The sequence below is a fragment of the Anabrus simplex genome, chromosome 1 (genome assembly GCF_040414725.1).
Source record: "Anabrus simplex isolate iqAnaSimp1 chromosome 1, ASM4041472v1, whole genome shotgun sequence".
NCBI lineage: Eukaryota > Metazoa > Arthropoda > Insecta > Orthoptera > Tettigoniidae > Anabrus > Anabrus simplex.
In genome coordinates, this window is record NC_090265.1 from 794,746,919 (window position 1) to 794,773,118 (window position 26,200).

The 26,200-nt window shown below is 38.2% G+C and overlaps 1 protein-coding gene across 1 annotated transcript in view; it reads right to left on the reverse strand.

Moving 5' to 3' along the window:
- LOC136857540 (PAT complex subunit CCDC47) overlaps positions 1–26,200 on the reverse strand; it is a 94,628-nt gene that overhangs the window by 5,859 nt on the left and 62,569 nt on the right. Inside the window, exon 9 of the mRNA XM_067136267.2 lies at positions 10,301–10,435. Within this exon, the coding sequence (XP_066992368.1) occupies positions 10,301–10,435 (135 nt within the window). The remainder of the gene's footprint in view (positions 1–10,300; positions 10,436–26,200) is intronic.

Consider the following 26,200-nt stretch of genomic DNA (forward strand, 5'->3'; position numbering starts at 1 on the left):
ACTTATAAACACCTATTTCAAATCCCATTAACTTTATTATCTGCTAGAGGACTTTTTTCATTGCTATTTTTTTTCTCCTGTGCTGTATTAGATTTTGACCGAATGGCGTCATTCTCTCGTTGTGCTTTGTCCGCGACAGTCTGAGTTGTGTTTCACTTGCTAGTGAAGAGATTTGTCTTCATAAGCGTTCTATATGTGAGTGACGTACTGTGTTAATATTTTTATTGAACTTGCATCTATCAACAAGCCACAACGTGGCTGCAAGAACAATCCAGATATATTCAGCTATGTATGTGGAAGCTTCGTGCCGATGAGACAGCGACATAATATAACAGAGTTCGTGAGAAAGGACTACTATGCCTACTTTAGCTTGAAAATTGGAGACCAAGACAAGCCGTGGGCACCACATAAGGCTTGTTGAACCTGTATACAGCAGTTACGGCAATGGGTGAATGGTAAGCGAACTGCGTTGCCATTCGGTATTCCAATGGTGTGGCAACAACCCCCAGACCACAGTACTCACTGCTACTTCTGTGAATGTGAATGTATTTAACAGCAGCAACAAAGGTAACATTGTGTATCCAAGCAATATTCGATCTGCAATTTTACCCATTCCTCATGGCCCTGATACATCAGTATCACAGCATCCAGAACATTTACAGGATTGTCCCTCTTCTGAATCTGACACAGAAATGGCAGGCAATAACTCTGACTGTGATTTCTCCCCTGAATGTGTTGAAAAAGAACCGAGACTGTTCAAGCAAAGTGCATTAAATGACTTTGTTCGAGATATTGGCCTTACAAAGGAATCTGCCGAGTTACTCAGGCCTAGACTTCGTGAAAGGAACATGCTGGCACCAGGGACGACGTACTATTGGTACAGACATCGCGAACAAGAATTTACACCCTTCTTTTCTGAAGAGGGAGCCTTGGTTTACTGCAACAACATTCCGGAGGTTGTCTTAAAACTAGGAGCACCACAGTATGACCCTACTGACTAGAGACCTTTCATCGATGCCTCCAAGCGTAGGTTGAAGTGCGTCCTCCTTCACAATGAAAACAAACTTGCATCCATTCCAGTTGCTCATTCAGTTGTTATGCAAGAAACATATGGCAATCTCGAAATGCTGTTGTGTACACTGAAGTACTAGGAATACAAGTGGCAAGTGTGTGATGATTTCAAAGTGATAGGTATTCTGTTAGGTTTACAAGGAGGTTACATAAAGCACCCCTGCTTTCTGTGTGAATGGGACAGTTGAGCAAGGTTACATCACTAGACTCAAAAAGAATGGCCACGTAGATAATGGATTGTAGGGTCGAAAAGCATAAAGCAAGAAACTCTTGTTCACAAGAGCAAAATACTGTTACCTCCACTTCATACCAAACTGGGGTTTATGAAGCAATTCATTAAGGCCCTAAACAATGAAGGTTAATGTACCTGTGTTATCGATTCCCAGGCATCAGTAATTCCAAAATGAAGGAGGGTATTTTCACAGGTCCAAATATCCAAAAACTCTTTTCTGATGTTAATTTTGAAGACGTTATGTGCGCTGCAAGAGCGACCGGCATGGACAGCATTCCGGAATGTAGTAAAAAACTTTCTTGGAAACACACAGGATTCAGACTATAAACAAAAGGTGGATAGATTGCTTGTTTCTTTCAAGATCTAGGCTACAAAATGAGCTGGAAAGTGCACGTTACATTCACATCTGGACTATTTCCGTGAGAACCTAGGAATGCTGAGCGAAGAGCAAAGAGAAAGATTCCATCAGGATCTACAGGAAATGGAACGCAGTTATCAAGGGAAATGGAACAAAAACATGCTGGCAGATTACTGCTGGTTACTAAATAGAGAAGGTGCAACTACTCCTCACACATGAAAAGCTAGGTGAAGATGTTTTTTATACTAAGGTAGGACATTATAAAATTGAAACCGTAGACTTTCCATCCTCAGTACGTCATGAGGCTAAATGCGCGGTAAATTTTGGTCCATTTGGCTGTGTTTTTCTACAGATCTGTTAACACAATAAACTACATATCTTTATATTATGTTCATAAGTATACCAGTGTAAGATAGGAGTGTTTAGATGGATGAAAATAATAAGAAAATAAGCGTTCTTTACATGTGATAATAGTAATCTTGCATGTGCGTGTGTTGCATATTAATCAAATTTTCATTCTGAATTTGAAAAAAAACCTGATGTGATAAGACTTTATACCCTTTTAATATATATTGAAAGCTAATATATAGCATATCAATTATTGCTGAATTAGCTTCCTTATGAAGCAAGAAATTTATCGTATTCATAATTACGTGATGGCGTGACTGTGTATTTCATCTTGCCTGCTGATCGGTGCGTTTAATTACCTATTTTGTGCTCAGTTTATTAAAATGGTCGTGACAGGTTTTGATCGAGAAAATAATTTGCAAGTAACAACTCTTATTATTGTTCCGTATTGAAGATGATGTTAGGTATAAATTCTCAAGGATAATTGAATAAAACAACCTGTTCAATACTTTCCACATTTAATGTGGTTTGAATCTACATGAATTTATGTAGACTTATCAGGTACATCTTTCACCTATTATTTGGGCATCTTCAGCCAATATACAACCTTTAGGTCAAGGTTTGGGACCTTATTTAACCATATATAGTATAATATATGAACGTTAATAATCTCTTAAGACTAACAATGCCAGGATAATAATTTTAAAATGTGAACAATACATAAATGTGAGTAACATAAACTAACGGTGTTTTAACACAATTAAAACTTGTCGGTCCTATCCTATCTAACTTAAAAATATGTCCAGAACCAAAATGGATCGCCTTCCTCATAAGACTTATGTTAGAGGAAGAAGATCCATTTTAGTTCTGGACATATTTTTAAGTTAAATAGAATAGGACTGACAAGTTTTAATTGTGTAAAAACACCGTTAACTTATATTTTCATTCACAACAATCTTGACCAGTCTATTATCTGCGCACTTTTTATTGATATTTTTATGTACGGGTGTGAGGAGTAAGGAGGGATCAGTTCCGGTTCCAGTAGTACTGCCAACTGAATGGAAATGAAATCTGAATTGAATCTATAATATGATCGATCGATATGAATTTTGCTAAACCTTTGTTATCTTAAGCCAACAACTGTGTCACACACACATTATATAACATTTCTCGATGCGAATCTTATTCCTGAAGTGAATTCTATAGTTTGGCTTTGCTGTGTAAATAACAACAGTACTAGTACGTAAAGTGTAGGCCAGATGTCGCACAGCGATGCATAAGCGATTCATAGTTTGTGTTTCAAAGGTTGCCAGTACGAATCTCGAAGATTGCCGAGGTCGACCAATTCAGCACTATGGTGTAAATGTATCCAGAAAAGGTGCGCAAATAATACATGTAACAATCAGTTCTAAATCTCCACTTGTGGTTGACAACACATTTCAACATTAGTTACATCAAGAACATGAAAATGATATAGGTGGGTCAAATGAGCCCCTGTATGAATATCCTCTTTACCCAAAACTTATGTTAAAGGAAGAAGATCCATTTTAGTTTTGGACACATTTTTAAGTTAGACAGAATAGGACCAACAAGTTTTAATTGTGTTAAAACACCATTAATTTATGTTACATTTATGTATCGTTCACATTTTAAAAATTATTATCCTGGCATGTTAGTCTTAAGAGATTATCAACGTTCAACAGAGTTTCACATAAAAAGAACAAGGAAAAAGCACTAACGATGACAGGCATCAGAAGACAAGCTAGTCTCACAGACATTAGTTCAGCGGCAAAACGAGCAAAATATAATAAAGACACATTCATTTTATCTACAACTCAAGCTTTTATGTACGCAAATATTCCACTGAAAAAAGATGATCGTCCGAACCCGAGAGAGTGGTTTGTGCAATACTATACAATTTTTCCGAGGAAGAAATTTGAGGTTATGTTTCTCTAATAACTTTGTGCGGTTAGGCTAGTTTCCATGACATTTAGGCCTAGATAATGCATGCTGGATCCCTCATTTACTTATAATTTTAAATCATTGAATTCATTGAAATAATGTTAAACAGCCCTCTAATACTAGGCCTATTGATTTTTTAAGGTGCTGGAGACTTGCCCACACCTGGAAGACTGCAAGAAGTTTATGTACCCCGAATCATCAAAGAGGAGGAGAAAGATTAAAAGAAGCTGTGAAAGATAAGAGTTTCAATTCTTTGTGATGAAAGACTGATAAAAAAGGGCAATGTGTGTTTATGGTTCTGATAAGTGTGCTTAGTTGTGGCGATAGTACAGTTCAGAAGTTATTTGTAGAGGAAGTGAAAGTTATTGCAAATTCTAATGCTACAGAATGTTCACAAGTAATTATGAGTGTAATTCACAAACTTGAAATTTAGTACCAGAATGTAGTTTCTATAATAGATTCAGCACATTACATGGCCAAGTGTATAAACTCAGTTAGGGTTTTAGTTTCAGAAGGGTTAGTACACATGTAGTGCTGGGCTCATAAACTGAATTTGGTGGGCAGTGTGTAAGCTGTTGAACTTAGTGCTTTGAACCAATGTGTTTTACAGGCAAAACACATCTTCCTTACACAGAAGAGAAAGCATACATACATTCAATTCTTGAATAAAAAATATGAAGACGAACCTACTAAGGCTAAACTCTTACCTATTCCTGTGATCACCAGGTGGAACTCATAGTTTAAAAGTGTTGAGTACCTTGGAGAATATCTTCATGATCTAGTACACTTTGTTGAAACTATTGAAGACGACAGTGTTGTTACGAACTATTTTAAAGCCTTGACCCCAAATGAAGTAACAAAAATTCATTACCTAGCTGTGTTTCTTGTTGAGCATTGTTCAAAATGTTGTAACTTGCTTCTCACATTAAGGAGCTCCAACATGCTGTTAATTCACGCACTTAAATATAAGCTTAGTGACCTTTCAAAGGGCTTTAAATTACTACAGGACTTTTTTTTTTTTTTTTTTAAGACTACTTCAGATAAACTTTCTAGACAAATGCAGACACAGTTAGTATCTTTGTTTCAATCTGTAGGTAGAGCAAGCTTGAACCACTCAACAGAGTTTGACACAGGAAAGTTTATAATTTCTTCTCATGATAAATCTTTTGATCCAGGAAGCATAATGGAAGGTGATTTAGAAAATGATGGACTTTCTTGTCTAATAAAGCAAATTCCCATCCTATGAGAACTTTCAACGTCAAAATACTTTGAAACATACATAGTGTTTAGGGATCTAGTTACTAGTTCACGTAAAGCAGGTAGAGATATTGATGTGATTGCCATTCTTCTTTGCCTGAAACCAGAGTATGAGCATTTTGTGGAAGCTGCAGTGAAGGCCTATGGATCCCAGTAAGTAATGTTGATAGTGAGAGGGCATTCTCAACGCATTGTAACGTAATGTCTGAGAGGAGAACAGCTCTGACTCCCAGTAATATGGAACTCATGATATCTCTGTCTTCCTCAGACTGATATGTAAATTATATACTTAAGCTAGGCCCTACATGTTAAAGTGACAGCTGACAATTTTTTCAAATTTCTATTCTTTGATATAATATGTAATACTGTATGTATACTAAGCAGAAGCATAACTTGTGTATTTATATACTTATGTAAAAATACAACGTTGTTATACTGCAAATATGTTATTGGTTTACCTTTTATTGCTGAAAAAAGTGGAAATAAAAATTAGCAAAATTATTGACAAAATAAGATAAAAACAAATAAAAATATACTGAAATAATTGTTAATAATGACAAAATCGGGTAAAATCTTTCAACACAAACTGATGCCTCTATTATTTATTTATTCATTTACAGAGTTTACGCCCACATTGGAGCACTTAAATCAGACTACAACAAATTTGTCTTCCTTTTCTTCTCCCAAAAAGTCTTGAGTCTGGTTGACCTGGCTGCCCTCTCCGCATCCGTTATAACATATTGTTTCCTCTGTACAGTGGTCAGAGGAAGCCTGATGCATTTATTCTTCAAAATACTTTTCTCGCCTCTGTTTTCTATGGTTTGCATGGTAATATTCAACTCCTCCAAATCACTTTGAACTTCTTTAAACCAATTGTTTTTTGATTTACTATTCCAAAAGTAATTAAATAATTGTTTTAAAACTCTGTTATCACTTAGTCGAAATATATGACAAAAAAAAAGGCAATTCTTCTTTTTCTCATCGTGTCTGTGATTGACTCACTTTCCCGATAGATAACCTCATTCGGCAACAATCTCCACTGTCCATCCACCTGATGTTTCTTGTTTATGATCGTCCTGAGTATCCTTCGATCAACTCGTTGTAAGCATTCTGTTGTTGATCTAGTATTGAGTTTAAATAATGTTTCACAAGCATAAGTTGCTTCTGGTTTAATAACAGAGTTATAATGCCTAAATTTAGCATTAATCGAAAGACATTTCTTTTTGTATGTAGGCCAAGTTATCCGTTGTGCCTGCTTCAGTTTATATATTCTGCTCTCTATTGATGGTTTTTCATGGCAATTCCAAGTGAGATTTTCACCCAAATATTGAAATGTACTTACAATTTCAATTCGTTTATTATTATTTAATAATAGCTCTGAATTTAGAGTTCTGAAAGTAGGCAGTATTTTTGTTTTATCATACGAAATTTGTAATCCAACTTTTTTCGCTACATTTGCAAGTTCTTCCAATTGAACTTTAGCCTCTTCGAAACCATTTTCCAGTATCGCCTCTATTAATGAGTTAACTTTGATTAGCACACTTTTATGCCCAATATTTATTATGCAATGTTTGTGTTGCTACGGTTGACCCCAAGAACAAGATTGCCTGAATTGCTGCCGTTTTTGAACTTGAATATGGCACAAATGTTCAAATTTTGTGTTATTTTAGTTATTTACTTAAATATCCAATGTATTTTGCCCTCTGAAGTTTTACCCTATAAATTTTAAGAAAAAATAGCGGGGGGGGGGGGGGGGGGGGCAGAGAATTATGCAAATAAATAAGGTTCTGGGATATTATAGCACCTTTCCCAGTGTTATAGTCTCTCAAGGGGAGAAGTAATGATGGCATTACAGCTTGAACATGCGTATAACAATTAATTCCCTAGTACCAGCCTTGTGATTATGAACCAAATCGTTTTTCATTCAATTACACTAAAACTAAAGGTTCATATGCATCTGAACAGTGATAAGGAGCGGAACACTGTAAATGTGATGGATAGCTCAGACGATCACATTGTGTGGGAAGATGAAAACATTAATCTTCTTTCTGATGAGACAATGAACAGGATTTGTAGTCAGATCAAAATAGTGGGAAATTAATTTAATTACAAATATAATACTGTTCTTAATGTAATTCATTTATTAATTTCAATGAGCATGTTTTAAATAGGATGCTCAACACTGATTCTTGTACTGATAGAAACGAGAGTAGGGTTACAATACCACTATTAGAAATGACACACAAAAGTTCAAAGAAGAGCCATAAACTTGTTTAAAAATGATTCATTAAATTAACCCATGAACTATTCAATGTAGCAATCAATTGAGGCTTTCATGGCCGGCGTTACAAATCATGTCAGTGTTTTCCGGGCTTGTAGGCCGTGGTCAAGGAGCGAGTGAATGTCCCGACGTTTCACCACAGACTGCGTTCGGCATTTACAAGGGTTCCGACTGACTTCGATAGCAGCGAAGCTCTCAGTGGAATGAAGTGCTGTTGTAATTCCACCTAATTATGACCTGACTTGGCGGAAACCCTGAAGGACACGATAGCCGCGGCAGACCAGAAGAAAGCAACGAGTGATCAGCTGCCTGTCATTGTACATCGGGCTCCCTAACGCTTCAACCATTGGCCGAAGAACAGCCAATCAGCGACCGCCCCCCACCATAGCGGCCAATAGGCGAGCAGCATACCGTATCCTGCACTGTATAATTAGTAGGGGCCTTATTTTTTGGTGAAATAAAACTATTGATTTCGGTGTTAAAACTGACACTATTTCGGTAGGTATTTCATGAAATAAATTGTTATACTGATCGATGTTTCCTGCGAAATCTTCCTTGTAGTAGCGTATGGGGTAAATGTAACTAACTTTGTGATAAGGGGTTTTAAAGTGAACTCTTGTAATGTATCAGTGTTATTAAATCTTAGAAAAACCAACTATGCAAATTGTTATAGAAATATATATACATCACTGATACTTCGAAATGAAGTTAGGTGATCTACCCTGTGATATATATCTATACATTGCCTACATTTCTTGACGTTGAACTACTTGTCTCCAAAGTTCAAACTAAGCATGATTTCAACATTATCAGGATGCAGAGTTGTGTGACAGTCAGAAAGTGTCTTTGTGTAAGTAGAGAACCTTCTCTCGCTAACCACATTATACGTCGGAAACCATAATGCTTGCGAACACTTGGATGCAAATTCACTGTGGTATTTTATAAAAACCTCCTAAAACTTTGCTAACACTGTCTTCTTTCACTTCCTCAACCAGATGTGCTTTCATTGCATTTTGCAAAGTCATATAGCTCTGGAAGATGTTCATGGATATGCTCTTTTTCCCCGGTCGGGGATGAGTAGGTCAGATGGTTAAAGCGCTGGCTTTCTGACCGCAATTTGGCACGTTCGATCCTGGCTCAGTATTTGAAGGATTTCAAGTACGTCAGCCTCGTGTCTCTGGTTTACTGGCATGTAAAAGAACTCCTGCAGGACAACATTCCGGTAACTCGGCAACTCCGGGAAACGTAAAAGTGGTAGTGGGACATAAAAACAATAACATTATTACTACTCAAACAGGCGATTTATAGACCTACCAATACCGTCATATTTTACAGTAAAGACAGTATTATTTAATATTTCCTTTTATATTCATTCTCTTCCTCATGCCAGGATTACCCTGTTTGTCTAGAGGAATGTTGGCTTGCAGGAATGCTTTTTTTGTGTCTATTACAAATTGCTCTCTACAATTTTTCAAACCACCATTTATTTTACGTGGGCCCTCCCCATCATATTACTAGAGGCTTCAGGAGTACCTCTGGCTCAACCTCAAAGACATTACCGACCTACGGTCGTGCAAGTATACTTGCGCCTTGCAATACGTACCCATGGCCAGTAGGCAGTAATGTTCGGTCTTTGAATGTTAAAAGCTTAGCGTAAAATCGTGAAAAATCGTATATATATTCCAATATGGCAATCCACATCACATACGAGTGTTAAGCTATTAAGCCCAATTAAGAATTGCTGGTACATCCAAAACACTGAGCATATGTTGAACATTAAAACCTGAAATTTTCTTCACCAAACTGAAACGAAAAATAATTCATGCAGTAGAGGGTTAATTAGCTTCATTCTGACTCTCTGCAGTGTATATCGCACGTTTCAACTCTACGAATATTACCGGTACACTATTGATACATCAGAATCTTTCTTGCAGCATCAAATACATAGAACCCCTCACTGTTGTATTCTTCGGCCTTCGAGAAACCTGTTATGACTTCAGTTTTCGGCATTTTTATTCTTAAATGTTGAATATTTGCCGATAAATGTTCGTAAGTAACAAACTCTCATTGCGCACTGCTGTATCTACGACCGGTCTTGTATCTTGTTACGACCACAACGCTATTTGCTGTAATCGATAACAGATATTGATTTTTATCGACTGCCATAGAGATCGCAGAACTGAACACACATACTTTCGATACACAGTGCGTACCGTTTTGTGTGAATTTATGTGGAGAATATACAGCGCTATCAAGCAAATGAGAAGGAAACTACGATAGTCAAGTTCTCAGAAGCATTTACATGTTTTTGGAGAGCTCTTCCGGTGCCATTTCGCATTTTTCGCGCCAAGTGGTGCATATTTCGTGATTATTTGCGCAATTCGCGCAATAAATCAAATTTCGCGATATTTCGCGAGTTCATTTAGCTAAAATATGGTATTTTTAATACCTGGGAAGTCATATACAGACAAGAAAGAAGATATCAAAAAAACTCGTGCATATCGTTATTACAAAAAAATACGGCCCCTAATAATTAGGTGGAATTACAACAGCACTTCATTCCACTGAGAGCTTCGCTGCTATCGAAGTCAGTCGGAACCCTTGACAATGCCGAACGCAGTCTTTGGTGAAACGTCGGGACATTCACTCGCTCCTGGACCACGGCCTACAAGCCCGGAAAATGCTGACAGAACTATTCAATGTTATCACCATTACACTTCCAAGTTATTTCCTCCAGAATTTTCAAAAAAAAAAAAAAAAAAAAGGGAAATTTACAGAAGCAACTACTTACCAGAAGGATACGCTCTTTTTCCTGTCGCTTCTTTTCTTCTCTACGGGCAGCAGCGGCTTCAGCACGAGCTGCATGAGTTGTCTTCAAGAAGGCCTCTTCCACTCGAAGACGGTTTTTGTCAGCTTTGTTCTTTGCCTGTGATGAGATGACAGACTTTATAAAAACTGGTTTACAGAAATTAGTCTTGAAATTTTAAATGAATTCTAACTAGATAACCGACAAAGGACTTTAACTACGAGTAGTACAGATATGTCTGCTTAGCAACACCATGCCTCACTCATACAGTCAACATCCATACACATGTATACATCCAGAAACAGGGTGTCCACTAGCGACATAAATCTGGATTCATTATCTTGAAGCACAATTTGTACAAACATTTAAAATAATGGCACAAAGAACTTGAAATAAATGTACCATAAGTCAAACAAGCTACACCTAATCATAAAGTGACTATCTGCGAAGTGGGATATCAGTAACCCCACCGTAAACAGCCACTACAAGAAATACTACAACCAGTGAAAATGAAAAACATGTCTCACAACAAGCCATCAGTAAATCACTAACGCCTGTGTTCATCAGTGTGCTTATTCTCGAAACTGGCATGAGTTAGCATGCCATGAAAGAGTCATTCAAATGCCAGTGAACTAGTGTGCATAAAAACAAGCACCACTGACTCATTCCTTTCTTTGTAGAATGATTTCCTGTGATAATTTCTATTTTCCGTAATCATTTCTCCTTCCTAGTCAGGCAAAATCCATATTAATTACGGGCAATCCATAACAGTTAGCACATCTACATTATGTAAATTACATGGGTAACTTTTGAAACACTGGGCACTTTAAAAGGAACATTACGAAGACAAGAGTTATTGTCTTTTTGATTTATAATAATACTAGCTGATGTACCCGTGCTTCGCTACGGGATTCTCAGAAAGACTGACATGGTGGTTTTCCTAACTGAATTCAACATAGGTCATTACAAAAACCGTCAGTAGGAATGTAGCGATTGAAAGCAATGTTATCATATAAAATACTCGATCAAATGAAAAACCGCACACTTTCTCACTTTCAACTAACTGATCTAACAGTCCAAAGTTCCAGAGCTGGAACAACCAGGTCGTAGACTGCCATGAACACTCCTCTGTCATTACTCCATTAAATACGCACACTACTCATTCCAATCAGTGCCTCAGAGTAGGGATTGAATAGCTCGAACGCTATGATGAGCCAGTGTGTTACGTACCTGCAGTATCAGAAAATGTATGGGCCAGAGGAGTGGCATGCTAAAGAAGAAAGTTTTCCAACTCCCTAGCTATTTCCCGCCAATGTTCAGTCAGGCTGTTATACTCGGTACGCAGCAGTAATCCCATCTATCGGAGTTGAGCGGCACGAAGAACATTACAACTAACAATGGTCAATGTAAAGTTATTGTTGATCAGTGTTATGCGCTTTGGATATTGTAGGCCTTCTGAAATACCACTCTTATCATAGTCGGTACAGTAAAACTGAATGAAACATAAATGATCGGAAATTGTATTGTCTATAACTTTTGTTATGTAGTACCGTACTTTTCAATAGCACCAATAACATAGGTACCGGTATTTAAAAATTAAATTCTAGGCGCCTTCCCCTAAGCTACCATTTCATCTCGGGAAAATAAAATTATTTACAGCTTAGACTGTAGTTTCTTATTCCCCGACTCTATATAGCGGTTTTTATTAAATTCTGTTAACCCATTTTCTCGTGGCTCGGCGTTGATATGGACTTGGCAACAAAAATACAAATTCATTAATATCTGTGTTATCAGAGCCGGTACGGTAAAAATGTATAAGACATAAATGATTGGAAATTGAATTCTATATAACTTTAGTTATATAGTATTTATCGATAGGACTGCTAGTAAAATAAATATTCGATAATTAAATGTAAGGCCTTCCCCTAAACTACCATTTCACTCAGCGTGAATAAAATGATTTATAGCCTAGATTGTAGCGGCTCATCCCCCGACTTTATATACCGATTTTCATTAAATTCTCTTCGGCCGTTTTCTCTTGATGCGTATACATACATACATACATACATACAGTCAGACAGACAGACAGAAATTATGGAAAAGTAAAAAGTACATTTTCTTGTTACTATGGACATGACCGATACAGAAATACCATTATTTTCAAATTCTGAGCAATGTACAGACAAAACTCTTATTTTATATATATAGATTATTATTATAATTTGAGGTTTGGTTTAATGAGAACAAGGCAATTACTAATTAAGGGGGGGAAGTTATTATCTACAAACATTTAATTTTACTATCAAAGTAAAGATCTGCAATTACGTTATTGTTAAGAGTGAATGGTAAGCTACACCACACTCAAACGAATGCAATACTAGACACGTCGCATGCCTAGTGAACTGGATCATCCTTTTTCATTTACTCTCCTTCTCTACCACGCTCTCTCTCTCTCTCTCTCTCTCTCAAAGTACCACTCACTCCATGAGTGGTGTTGTGTCTACATGTCACTCTTCCCTATCATTCAATTTGGGTCCAGTTGTAGATCGAAAGCTTCATTTTGACGTGACAAGTCATTTCCCTGCATTATCCCTGTATATTTACTCCGTTTTTATTTCCTATGTTTTTCCAGAAAACGGATACCCTGACATATTAATATACAGACAAAATTTCATCAATAAAACCTCTGTACAGTGACAATATGGCATTTTTCTTTTAAATACCCTATCTCGTTAAAAGTATGCGGCGTCTCCTGCACACAAAAACAATACTCCGCACGGCTTTACTTCTAAATTGACGTTTTGCAAAACAAGTGAGCGTCGCTATGTGGCAGTTGAATGGGAGGGTTTTGGTGTGGCGAGCACTAAGCGAACAACAAATGCCAGCCTGTACAGTGCCCACAGTGAAATTTGGTGGAGGTGGGATGACTTGAGTGGGGGGTGTTCCTCATCGAGGAGACTTGGTCCTCTCAGATCACATTAAAAGTGGAGAGGAGAGATGTGTACATTCATTAAAACCCTACACATCATGTTGCCAACTCACACACTCTCCTCCAACTAACAATCACTAATAATACCAATCGAATCATGATGTCAGTTCCCGCTTTTTCCCACCATAAGACATGGTTTACACTGCACATTTCTTAAAAGTGCCCCAAATTCAAACAGAAATAAATCACATACAGGGATTTTAAACACTTCAATGAAGAAGCATGAAGCATTTTTGAAGACGCTCCTAACATACCATGGCACTACATTCAGTACATAAACGACATTGATGAAAAAGTAAACCCCATTTTCATATCAGGCAAATGCTGGGGCTGTACCTTAATTAAGGCCATGGCCGCTTCCTTCCCACTCCTAGCTCCTTCCTGTCCTATCGTTGCCATAAGACCTGGCTGTGTCGATGCGACGTAAAGCAACTTGCCAAAAAGAGAGAGAGAGTAAACCATTTTTACAAACTTCTGCCTTTGTATGACAGACGCAACCTTTAAACCCATGGTTTTCCCAAGAAATACGCGACCTGATGAAAATCAGACGCAGTCTATAATTATTATGTGAAATATCCTACATCAGACAATTTAAAAAACTATAAAAAAGTCCATTATGACATTCTGAACATTCAAAATCCTACTCAGATTTGAAAATCTTTTCACAAAATGGGATTAAGCATAAACAAGACATGACAACAACTGAAGTGTACCACTTGATGATTTAAATTCATATTTTAGCTCAAGATCCACTCAGGTGGACGAACAGACCAAGGCAGCAGTAATTAACAGAATATCCTCAAAAGTAAGACATAATGGTGAGAAGTCCTACTCAGTAAAATAAAGTCTGACTCCACTGGCCAGGATGGAATGACTCTGTCCCTTTTAAAAAGAATCAGACATCATACTTCCAACAGTCACATATATCATTAATAACTAGACATCGGATGTGTATGCAAATGCATATTTTGCTTGCCGATGTGTAAACCTCCAAAACCGACAAGGAAGTGCTTTTGAAGGTGAAACTGGACGAATTAATAGGTTTAATAGTTCATATATGTGCATTTTTGCATATATTTGATATTAGTGCATACACTTCAAATTTTGGATTTATTGCAGATCTTTTTGACTTGTATTATGCATATTTTAACATGTTTTACAAGCAGTCTTCAAGAAAATGTAAAGTAATTAATGCCATGAACTCTTCGGAATGAGTGGCCTTGTTTTGAAGGAATATTACAGCTGTGGTAAGATTTCAAGGAAAAATCAAGACAAGAACAGAGTGTGCACTCCCAAGAATTCAAGTACTGTCCTTTCACATCCGCAGATGTAGAGAGAGATCATTCTCCACGCTGAAGCTAATTTTAAAGATAAACACCACAGATTTATACTAGAAAACTTGGAGAAGATTGCTGTAGTGTACCGCAAAGCAAATTATGGACAGGAAAAGTAGGATGTGCAGTTTGAAATGAAAGAGGAACGTGTATGTTTCTTCACGTTCATGTTTTCTTACACGGTTTTGATGATGATGATGCTTGTTGTTTAAAGGGGCCTAACATCTAAGGTTTGCGGCCCCTAATGATATGAGATGGACAATATGATATCACAATTAAAATTTTAAAATGTATCCACAGACTAGAATTTAAAACAAATGAAGATGAATGATGATGGTGAATTTAAAATAAAATGCCTTATTTTCAGTAAAATCAAAGAGGATAGAATAAGACATTGCCTAAAAATTCAATAATATATCATGCAAAAAAAACATTAAAATATACAAACACAAACTAAAACAGTCAAAGTAATGAAACGTAGTGAACAATAATACAAAGACTAATATGAAACACTACGTTTATATGTGATAAAAGAAACCACTATACCTCATAAAACGGATGACTAGGTCTGCTGACTGCTTGTCACCTCGCAGGATGAGGGAGATGGTATTCGGGAGTTATAGACTACGGTGCAGATCGACTAGGTCCGTGCATTCCGTGAGGATGGGTACCACGGTAAGGTGATCACCGCAAGTACACACCAGAGGGGGTTCTCCTTTCAGTAAATAGGAGTGCGTTACTATACCGTGGCCGATTCGAAGACGATATAATACCACAGCTTCCCTCCGAGAAGCCCGAGGGAAATCCTCCATAACGTCGTCGTACCTTTTATCGCTCTCAGCTTATTTGCAAGTGGAGTGGCGGGCCACTCCATCACCCAATGGGACACAATCAAATGTCTCAGCTGAGAGGGAATATCACTTGCTGGAACCTTGTACGGCAACGGGGGCAATGTAACTGCTCTTAAACGGTTTTCTTACAGCCTTAATAATTATGATTTAATATGTGTATTGATTAACACACTGTCTTATGTAGGAGACGTGTGCACATGTTTTAACAGTGAACATCTCACAAACTATGCACAGATTGTTTGTACTAGTGTTACAGCCACAGATGTAAACAGAGTGCAATTTTTTGTTTTTCATTCAGTTGTTTATTCATGATCATGATTATATGTATTGGTGTGGTGAACTGCACGAGTCTAGTAAAGGAATCTTACCTTTGCATTTCATGAAAGTGTTAAATTGCACAAAAATAAGTACATTCTTAAGCGCATATTTCACCACGTTTTGCAACATAGATACATGCTTATATTAGTGATTTATATGGCAAATAAATCCAGTGTCTATTAACTCACTCAACTCACTAAAAATAACAACCCTAACAGTCCCAAATATTATTATCCTATTAGTATCCTTCCAACCAACGGTCGCAGCCATGTTGAAACACCGGATCCCGTGAGATCTCCGAAGTAACATTGGGCGTGGTCAAGATTTGGGTGGGTTGCCACGCGCTGTTGGTGGGGGGGTAAGGGAATGGAGGAGCAGAAAGGAACTGACCTCCCTACCGTACGTAAACTTCGGTTTAGGCACAATTCTGCGGAGGTTCGGACCTGCCTTTGGGCAGATACCTTTAGTATCCTTCCTATATTGGGAAAAATACTGGAGAAAATAGTACGTAAGCAAATGACTGAATATCTTCACGTTATAACTTACTGGACAAAATATAAATTAGGGTTCAGACCTAACTGCAGTACTACCCCGAGCATTAGTGAAAGTGAAGAATGACATGCAACTAGCGATGGATAAAGGACTAATGACTATACTTGTTGCCTTAGACTTAAGTAAAGCCTTTGACCGTATAGACCAGGATCGGCCGAACTATAGCCGAGGACTTTAAAGTGGCCCTCATAAGTATTCAGTGTTTAAAACAAACAAAAGGAAAAAGAAAAAAGAAAATAATAGAATACATTTCTAGTTATTTTTTAGTTCAATATCTGGTAATATTGTTCACACAGACAGCACATACGAGTTGCAACTATTTTCTTGGTTATAGATAAAAACTTGCAACAATTGCAATAATAATTACTGTTTATGGAACTCTGCTCTGAGGAATACATGAAATGGGGGTAAGTGGTAAGGAAACTATTGTTAGAACACCCTCTCTCTCTCTCTCTCTCTCTCTCTCTCTGCCCAAGCACAGATTCTCAGAAATAGTACTCAGGTCATTCAGCCTGCTTTCTCAATTCTTTATTAATCAGTTGTGTTTGAAACTTGTTAATGTGCACTGCGTGTTTGTTCCTAAAAGTGTAAAACGCTTTTCAATGCGCAAAGTTTATAGCGAATAGGAGGTTTTATAAATCTTGGTTGGGAAATTATTTCATGAAAGAACATGGAAGTAAAGTGATTTGTGTAATATGCACGGAAGTCATAGGAGTTATGAAAGAGTACAATATTAAACAGCATACTGCATAACCCCAAAAACAATCTGCACTTTTTCTATTCGAAAATATTGCTTCTAAAAATTGCGTGCAGGTGTATTTTAGTTTTAAGGTTTGGCACTGGATTCAACCACATCTTCTGACAGTGTTTGTTTGAAAATATCAAGTGGATGTGTGTACCGTATTGTTCTTTCTTATGTATTTCATGTGATAATGGAAATTTGTTCTATAATATAAATGTGTGTAAATCTTTCCTAAAACTCGTCTGTAGTTTATAAGCTCAGTAAAATTATTTCTAAGTACGGAACAACCTTGAAATCAAACATCAGCACACTCATGGTCTCCGTGACTTGGCAACCAAGCTTCTCAGCGCACGCTTCCCTTACCCCAAACACACTTTCACTTTTCCTTTACCGTAAGCGCTCGGCGGCAGTCAGTCTACAGTCTCACGTTCTTAAGAGTGCCACGTATAAACATGAATTCAACAAAGCGTTTGCAGTCTTTTACTGTAAGTGAAAAACTTAAAAGATCTAAGGAAGCTAACATTATTGGAAATCATGCCACCGGTAGAAAATACAATATAGATGAATCTTGTATTCAAGATTGGAGAAAGAAGATTTTATTTTAAACAGTAGTGGTGATTGTAGGGCTTTCCACAGGCAGAGTGCACAGTTTCCTGAAATTGAAAGCATTCTGTACAAATACGTAACAGAAAGGTGGGAATTGGGATATGGCGTGTCTACCGAAATGTGCCAATTAAAAGCATTAGAAATCGCAAAAGAAATTTCTATGCCAGAGTTTAAAGCAAGCCAGAGGTAGATCAGAAATTTCTGTAAGAGGAATGGACTGAGCATTGGAAGGCGTACCACAATTTAGCAGCGTGTTCCTACTGGCTATGAAGAAAAACTGTTTTCCATCCAGTGCCATATAATTTGGCTGTGAAAGAAAAATTCGCACCTGCTTTCCCAAATTGGAAATGCAGATCAGACACCCATCTATTTTTAAAATGCCATTGGACAGTTCTGCGAATGTTAAGGGGTCAAAAAGTGTTACCGTCAGAACAGGTGGTAATGAAATACAGAGGTGTACAGTAATGTTATGTATACTTGCCATTGTAACTAAACTTCCACCGTACATTGTCTTGAAGAGAAAGACGCTTTTGAAAGAAAATCTACCTGCTGGTGATATCGTCAGAACTCAGGACTCCGGTTGGATGGACAGTCTACTAGTGGAAGACTGGCTGAAATGTGTTTGGCAACGTCGCCCTGGTGCATTGCTTGGATGGAAAAGCTTGCTTGTTATGGACAGCCACCGCAGTCACACAACAGAAGCTGTGAAGAAATAAACCAAGGATGGAAAATGATCTAGCAATCATTCCGAGCGGAGTGACGTCTATGTTACAGCCGTTGGATGTCTGTGTAAACCGTCTGTTCAAAGCAGCCTTGAAACAGCTGTACACCGAGCACATGGCAGCTGACAATCATGCACTGATGCCAACTGGTCATATTAAGCACCCGGAAGTTCAACTGCTTTGTTGGTGGGTAAAGACAGCGTGGAATCCTATCTCTAGTGACCTCATCCAGAAATGTTTCCAAAAGTGCAGTATTTCTAATGCTATGAATGGCAGCGAAGATGCTGTTGTGTGGGAAAGTGATGGTCAAAAAGATAGTGAAAGCTCCGAAGTTGGTACTTCTGATGATGAAGTGTTGACTATCATTCTATGACTTATAACTTTTTCTGTGTGTGTTTTAAATAATTTATTGGGTGTTATTCCAAGGACACTTAAAAACTGTCTGAAACTATTTTAAATTTGTGAAACATATGCAGTGAAATGACATTCTTGCTTTGTTTCAAATATTGCAAATAAATCTGAGAAAAACTTTTTTTTAAATTTTGTTCTTTAAAATATAGGGTGCAGGTCTTATTCAGGGGTGGGTGGTACTTGGGATTATACAGTGATCAGACGAAACATTCTCATGATTTTGATAAACTTAATGACCATGAATGTTTTATTGAAGCTAAGAATTATCTGCCAATATCACAAAACAACATCAAACTTTAGCAGAAGGTGGAGGTGTGAAACAAAATAAAGTCACTAATGTAAGTTATGAGATTTCAAAGCTGATGCAGAGTACAGAAAAGCTTTTGCGTATGGCAAATTTGTTTAAAAAAAGTCTCGTAGTAGTTGCAGAAGCATTGTGTCCTGATAAAACTGACATTTTAAACACAATATCTCTGACACACTATGTGTAGACGCGTTGAGTACCATATTTACTCATGTATTAGATCCCCTAGCATATTAGACCCCCCTCTGCCTTTTCGAGACGAAGAAAATGAAAAAATAAATCTCGCATACAAGACCCCCTAATGTAATTCATCAGAAAAGAACAACGATTCTGTTTCAATATGGGGACAAGTGTTATTGCAGCTCTGATGACATCGCACAAATTTGTGAGTAGTTTCGTCCGTATGACCCAAGCAATGAAAACACGCGTCAAAGTCATGCGGTGCAACTGTGCTTCGTAGTTAAGAAATGTTCGCCTCTATAGCGTAGGCCTACTGCAACTCTGATGACGTCGCACAAATAGGTGAATAGTTTCGTGTCTGACCAGCGCAATGGAAGCATGCATCAGTCATCCTATATGTCTGTGTTTTCTAATTAAGAATGTCCACCAGCTGCTGCTCTCGGAAGTGAGAGTTTGATTCCCGGTATCATACAGCCAGAGATTCACGAATGGCAGGGAGGTTGATGTCTGTTAGGTCATCAGCCCAGAGGCTGGTTGGATCCTCAAATAGCACCACCACCAAAGGCTAGAGAAATAAATAAATTTGTAGTCGCCTTCATAGATTTCAGAAAGGCTTTGAGAAAACAGATTTTCTAATAAATATTAAGTCGGCACCGAGTGTGCCAGAGGTAGGAAAAGCTAAAATCAAATGAACAGGGAAATTCAAATACCGTGGATAGTGGGAAGATTCGAGTAGTTCTGAGAAAGAAGCCTTTACATCGCGGATCAGGAAAACGGAAACGGCGTATCAACCAGAAAGGTCTACAGGAAGAAATCTATATCCATTCATGCCACGATATGACATTACTGCACAGTGTTGAAAAAGTGGGTTGGACTTGACTACAGAAATATGAATCTGAACGTTGATTGCTTGGCCTTTGCAGATTATCTTGCAATTTTTTCTGATTCACTAGACATAGCCGCAGAACAAATCAATGAGTTGAAGACACAAGCGGCAAAGGCGGGACTCTGAAGGGATTGTTCGGGCTTTGCGGTCCTCCCAGTATTTCTTCAGACACTCCGATCTTCGTGCCCTTTCCTCAGTTGAAAATGTGCGTGTTGTTGGTTTGTTTTGTGTAAGGGTAAAGCAGAGGTTTGTATTCTTGAGTTTTGTATTCAATTTTATCTTATTTTTGGTGTCTTCTGTTGTAAGGCCTATTTCCTTCAGATCCTCTCTTACTTCTCTGATCCATTTACATCCTGTTGTGGTATTTTTTGAGACGAGATGGAGTTGTACTAGTTGTTTCAGAAGTCTCAAATCCTGCATCCTCATGATATGTCCAAAGAATCCCAGTCCCCTCTTACGCATAGTATCTGTAATGGGTTCTAACTCTTTGTACACGACTTTGTTAGGTATTAACCGCCACTGTCCATCTTTCTGGTATTTTTTGTTGATGCAGGTTCTTCCAATCCTCCTTTCAATTTTCTGAAGTCTGTCAGTCTTTGATTGTTTATTCAGTTAAAAAGAGTGTTTCTGCTGCATATGTAGCTTCCGGTTTTATAACTGTGTTGTAGTGTTTTATTTTTGTATTTATTGATAGACATTTCTTTTTGTAGATATCCCATGTTAATTTTTGTGCCTTAGCTAATCTATTTGATCTTATTTGGATTGAGATTTTTTCATTTAGGTTATGTGTTATTACTTCTCCAAGATATTTAAATTGAGTTACTATTTTGATTTTATTACCATTTATGGTGACTTCTTTTAGCTGTGTTGGTTTTTGAGGCATAATTTCTGTTTTTTCAAATGATATTTTGAGGCCAATTTTATTTGCAATATTTTGAAGTTCTGATATTTGGGTTTTTGCTTCTTTTATGTCCACTGCTAGTAATGCTAAATCGTCAGCAAAACCCAGGCAATTTTTGATTTTTTGGCCAATCTTTATTTTGGGGGGACATTTCCTAAACCATTCCCTCGTTACCATTTCTAGAGCACAGTTAAATAATAGTGGTGAGAGCCCATCTCACTGCCGTAGTCCAGTTTTAATTTCAAATGTCTTTGGTGTTTCACCCCTAAACTTCACTTTTGATTTGGTGTTGGTCAGAGTCAATTTTATCATGTTTATTAATTTGGGGTGTAGTCCAAGGTGTCTTAAAATTTTAAACAGAGATTCTCTATGGATGCAATCATAAGCTTTCTTGAAATCTACAAATGTTATCACCATATCTCTATTTCTTCTCCTGTTAAAGTCCATTATCAACTTAAGACTCATGATTTGATCAGGACAGCTCCTACAGGGTCTGAAACCTCCTTGATATTCTCCTAGTTCTTTCTCAAGTTGTAAACTTATTTCCCTGTAGTTATTAGGGTCGGTTTTGTTTTTTGTGCAGTGGATGAATGAGGTCTGTTGTCCAGTGTTCTGGTAGTTCTTCTTTAATGCAGATAGAGACAAGTTGTTGATGGAGGGCAACTTTTGCTGATGTTCCTGCATATTTCCAGATTTCCACAAATGTCTGATCTTCTCTGGTCCCCACAGTGGAGGAAATGCCACTGGAATCCATTATGCAGCGTCTGTTCTCCAGGTTAGGGGCAGCTGCACAAGGCGTCTGTACTCCAGAGGAGCGGCCTCATTATCACCTCACTGGATCACATCCAGAGTTGTAATTCTGGACCTAGTCCCACACAGGTGACACCTTGACAGTCAACCATGGAAGGTCTTTTAAGGAATACTCCACCGGCTGAACCAAGAGTTCAGAGAAGGCAGCATTCAGATACGGTGGGCTGCCACCTGAAAGATACTGTGAAGTCGGAGGCACGGAAATACCCCAGTACCACATACACGAACGAGACAAAATCAAGAATTAAACCAAAGCAGATAACATACTTCTCTACACACAATATAAACTCACTCATGCAAACCGGTAAACTAAAAGTGACATAATGGACCAACACAAAATTCTTATCATGGGATTGAAGGAAATTAGAAACACTGACCAGGATGCCTTGGAATCTCAAAGGTACAGACTTTTATAAAGGTATACCCGGGAAGAGAGTGATGAAGATTGTCCTACAATTTGGAACAGGATTTTTGGTCAGCCTTAAAATAATAAACTCAGTTCAGGAATTCAGATCACAGTCTCCACGACTCTCAACGCTCACCTTAAAGGCATCTAATAAAATCTATACTATAATAAATGCCCATGCTCCCACTAATGATAATAAAATCTCCTCAAAAGACCAGGAGGAAACAGGAGAATTTTGGGACCTATTGGACCAGACCATAGATAACATCCCCAAACACCATATAAAATTATTAATAGGCAACTTCAACGCTCAACTAGGCAGAGAAAGAAAATACCGTGACATCATCGGAAAATGGCCAGCACACAAGAAAACAAATAAAAATGGAGAGAGACTAGTTGACCTGTGTAGAAACCATAATTTAATCTCAAAATCTACATGTTTTAAGAGGAAACCTCAAAAACTCAAAACATGGAAACACCCTGACTACACTAAAGGAGAATGGCAACTGGATCACATCTGCATGGACAAATACCACCACAAAGATATCTATAACGTCAAAGTCCTCCGAGGAATAGACACAGGTTCAGATCACTACGTAGTTAAAATTAAAATTAAACTCACTCCCCAGAGGGGACAACAAAAGCAAGCCCTTAAAACTAAAAGAAAAATAGATCCTACCCAGCTAATCAACAACAAAAATTACCAGAAAGCAAGTGAAAAAATAAAAATCACAGATAAACTTGAAGACTTAATACACAACCTTAAACAAATTGCAAAAGACCTAGCTCCAATTAAACCACGTAAAAAACACCAATGGTGGAACAGTGAATGTGATCACATCCTGACGTAAATACCACGCTGTTTCCCTCCTCCACAGTGTTCTGCAAACAAGCAAACCCAGAATAGACTTTAAATACCTCTCCCCTTCACGTAAAGCTCTCTCAAGGTTGTCCACATCATCCTGCTTATCCATTCCCATTCATCATAGTAACGCATATAACAATCCATTTACACCTGCTACCATATGTTCCTGGAATTCAATCCCAACTGAAATTAGAGTCATAGGCAATCCAATGATATTTAAAAGGAAATGTTTAATTTTGTTTTGAGTTACAATTTGCTTTACATCACACCGACACAGTTAGGTCTTACAGCAACGCTGGGACAGGAAATGGCTAGGAGTGGGAAAGAAGTGGCTGTGGCCTTTTTTAAGGTACTCATTAGAAAATCACAGGAAATTATAAAGTTTTTACATATATACATATATATTGAAACAGTTAGGGGAGAAAAGGGTATAAAGTGTCTGGTGTCAATGTTCGTAACACTAATTACTGCCGTTGGTTGAACGATTACATGTTGACAGGGTAACTATACAGTAATTTTACAATATCCAATTGAACAGTTGAGAAATTACAAGCTTATAATACACATTTACAAGAGAGCAGCTTGGTGAGAAAGGACATAAAATGTCTGGCATCAAGTGCGTCCCGTTGTTTTAGTCGTTGGTTGACAATTGCAGCATTAACACATCAGTAATATGCAGAGTGGTCCAACCTTAGTTTATAACCATAGGGGGCAGGGAAAAATATTCCACAGTTTTTTCAAGAATGTCAAATGAGGTTCTATAGGTGTAGTCATACTGGAAGTTGTCTGGTTGTAAGTCCCCGGGTTCATGAATATGGCTCAATAAGTACGGTGAATTTGGTCGGCATGGACAGAGACTCATTGGGTGTCACTGAGTACACGGTGCATTTGAATGGCAACAATGACGGCAGTTATTTGTTGATAATTGTATTTACTGGAAATATGTTGCGGGTTAGAATCTTTCACGTTTTAATTCTGTTAACTTCATGTAGCTTTGAATACTATGTGAAAACATCAGTATGAGATGCTAGTGAGATTTTAAACTGATATTATTCCATAAATGAAAACATGAAGGACCTCGGGACGAAGTTATTATTTTGTGCTACTGGCCTGGTGAAATAGAATGGAGTTGCTTAAGGTATAATCCGCAGTGGAGGGATTAAAAATACATTACTACAGAGTTGGAGCGTCATAGCTGGGACGAGGCATAAACCCTTTAGCATCCTACATTCAGTATCTTCAATACGGATTAACAATGATATTTATCACTCGGAACAATATTGTCGTCGATGAAACTGCATAATATGCAGATTGCGAAGCGGGTATCTGCATTTAGGGTAACTCAACTATTAGGTAAGATAGAATCCTATTTTCCAAAAGAATTGAGTTTTCTAAACATACATGTTGAAGTTTTATTGAAATCCATGAAATAGTACCAGAGTTGTGTTGCTTTGAATGAAGCCTCGCACGAATCTGAGAAAATTTAAACACCACGCTAAGGACTCCTCCCGCAGCACGCCAGAGACAACCGGGCATTTAAATCCACCGCACTGAAGAGTTATTGTGGTACTTAAACCTGTATAAAGAGCTCTCCCTAACATAACAAAACTAATATTTAGTGTTTAATTATAAATAAGGATACAATTGATAAGAGTTTAAGTAAATTAATTTTAGTGATATTTAGATATTTACAAATGTGATATTTAACTAATAATTATAAGAATATTATTCTATAAATTGTACAACAGTGTTGCATAATCTGGTTTGGCATAATAGCAAGCTTCACGAGCTGAGCCCCACCATGTATATATATATTATTCGTGTCAGAGGTCAGAGATAATGAATATATGTACTGAATATGAAAAATACACATGAACAAATTAATCGTATATAGTTATAAATGAAACACTTGAGAAATTTGCATATGAAATATAACAAATGGAATAACATACATAAAAATCAAAGAGGAGAAATCAAGTATTACATGAAAATATCTACATTATATATACACTCACTTAGCAAATGTCATGGGATAGTCACCTAATAGCGTGTGAGGCCTCTTCTGGCCCTGCGAACTGCAGTGAGACGCCATGGAAGTGAGTAGACAAGTCCCCGGTAGTCCTCTGGACGCAGCTAACACCAAATTGTTTGCAGAGCAGCCGCCAATGCTGGTCTGTTCTGGGTGCAGGATCCATGGGTGGCCATGGCATTCGTTGGACCTCCGCTGCATGTTCCTGGAACCATTCCCGGGCGACATGGGAGTGATGTGGCAGCATGTTATCATCTTGAAACACCGAAACACCGCAGAACCGTCTGGGCGCTGGAAGGCCAAAAATGGGTGGAGATGGTCTCCGAGCAGCTCAACATACCGCGTACCATTCAAAATGTCTTCCAGAACAACTAGGGTCCAATTCCATACCAGGAAAATGCACCCCAGACCATAACAGAGACACCAGCGCCCTGGACCAGGCGGGATCCATAACTTCATGTGGTCTGCGCCATACACAGTGCCTTCCATTGGCATGGTGCAGTTGAAATCGTGATTCGTCCGACCATATCACGTTACACCATTGTTCCCGTGTCCATCCCTGGTGACTGGGACAAATGCGCGTCGTTGTGCCCGATGACGTTGGGTTAACAGTGGCACCCGTGTGCGGCGCCGGCTCCCATACCCCATAGAACCCATGTTCCTACGGATTGTCCACTGGGAGACGTGTCTAGCACGGCCTGTGTTGAAGTGAGCCGTGATTTGTTGCACGGTTGCCCGTCTGTCACTATTGACAATCCGTCTCAGATGTCGCCGGTCACAGTCATCGAGGGTGGCTGGACGGCCGGTCGTTCGTCTGTTGTGGACGGTGACACCCGCATTCAACCATTCAATTTACACCCTAGACATGGTTGATCGTGTGAAGCCAAGTTCCTGCACCACTTCCGAAATTGCACTTCCCATCTGTCAGGCACCGACCACCATACCCCGTTCGAACGGTGTCAGCTCACGACGACGTTCC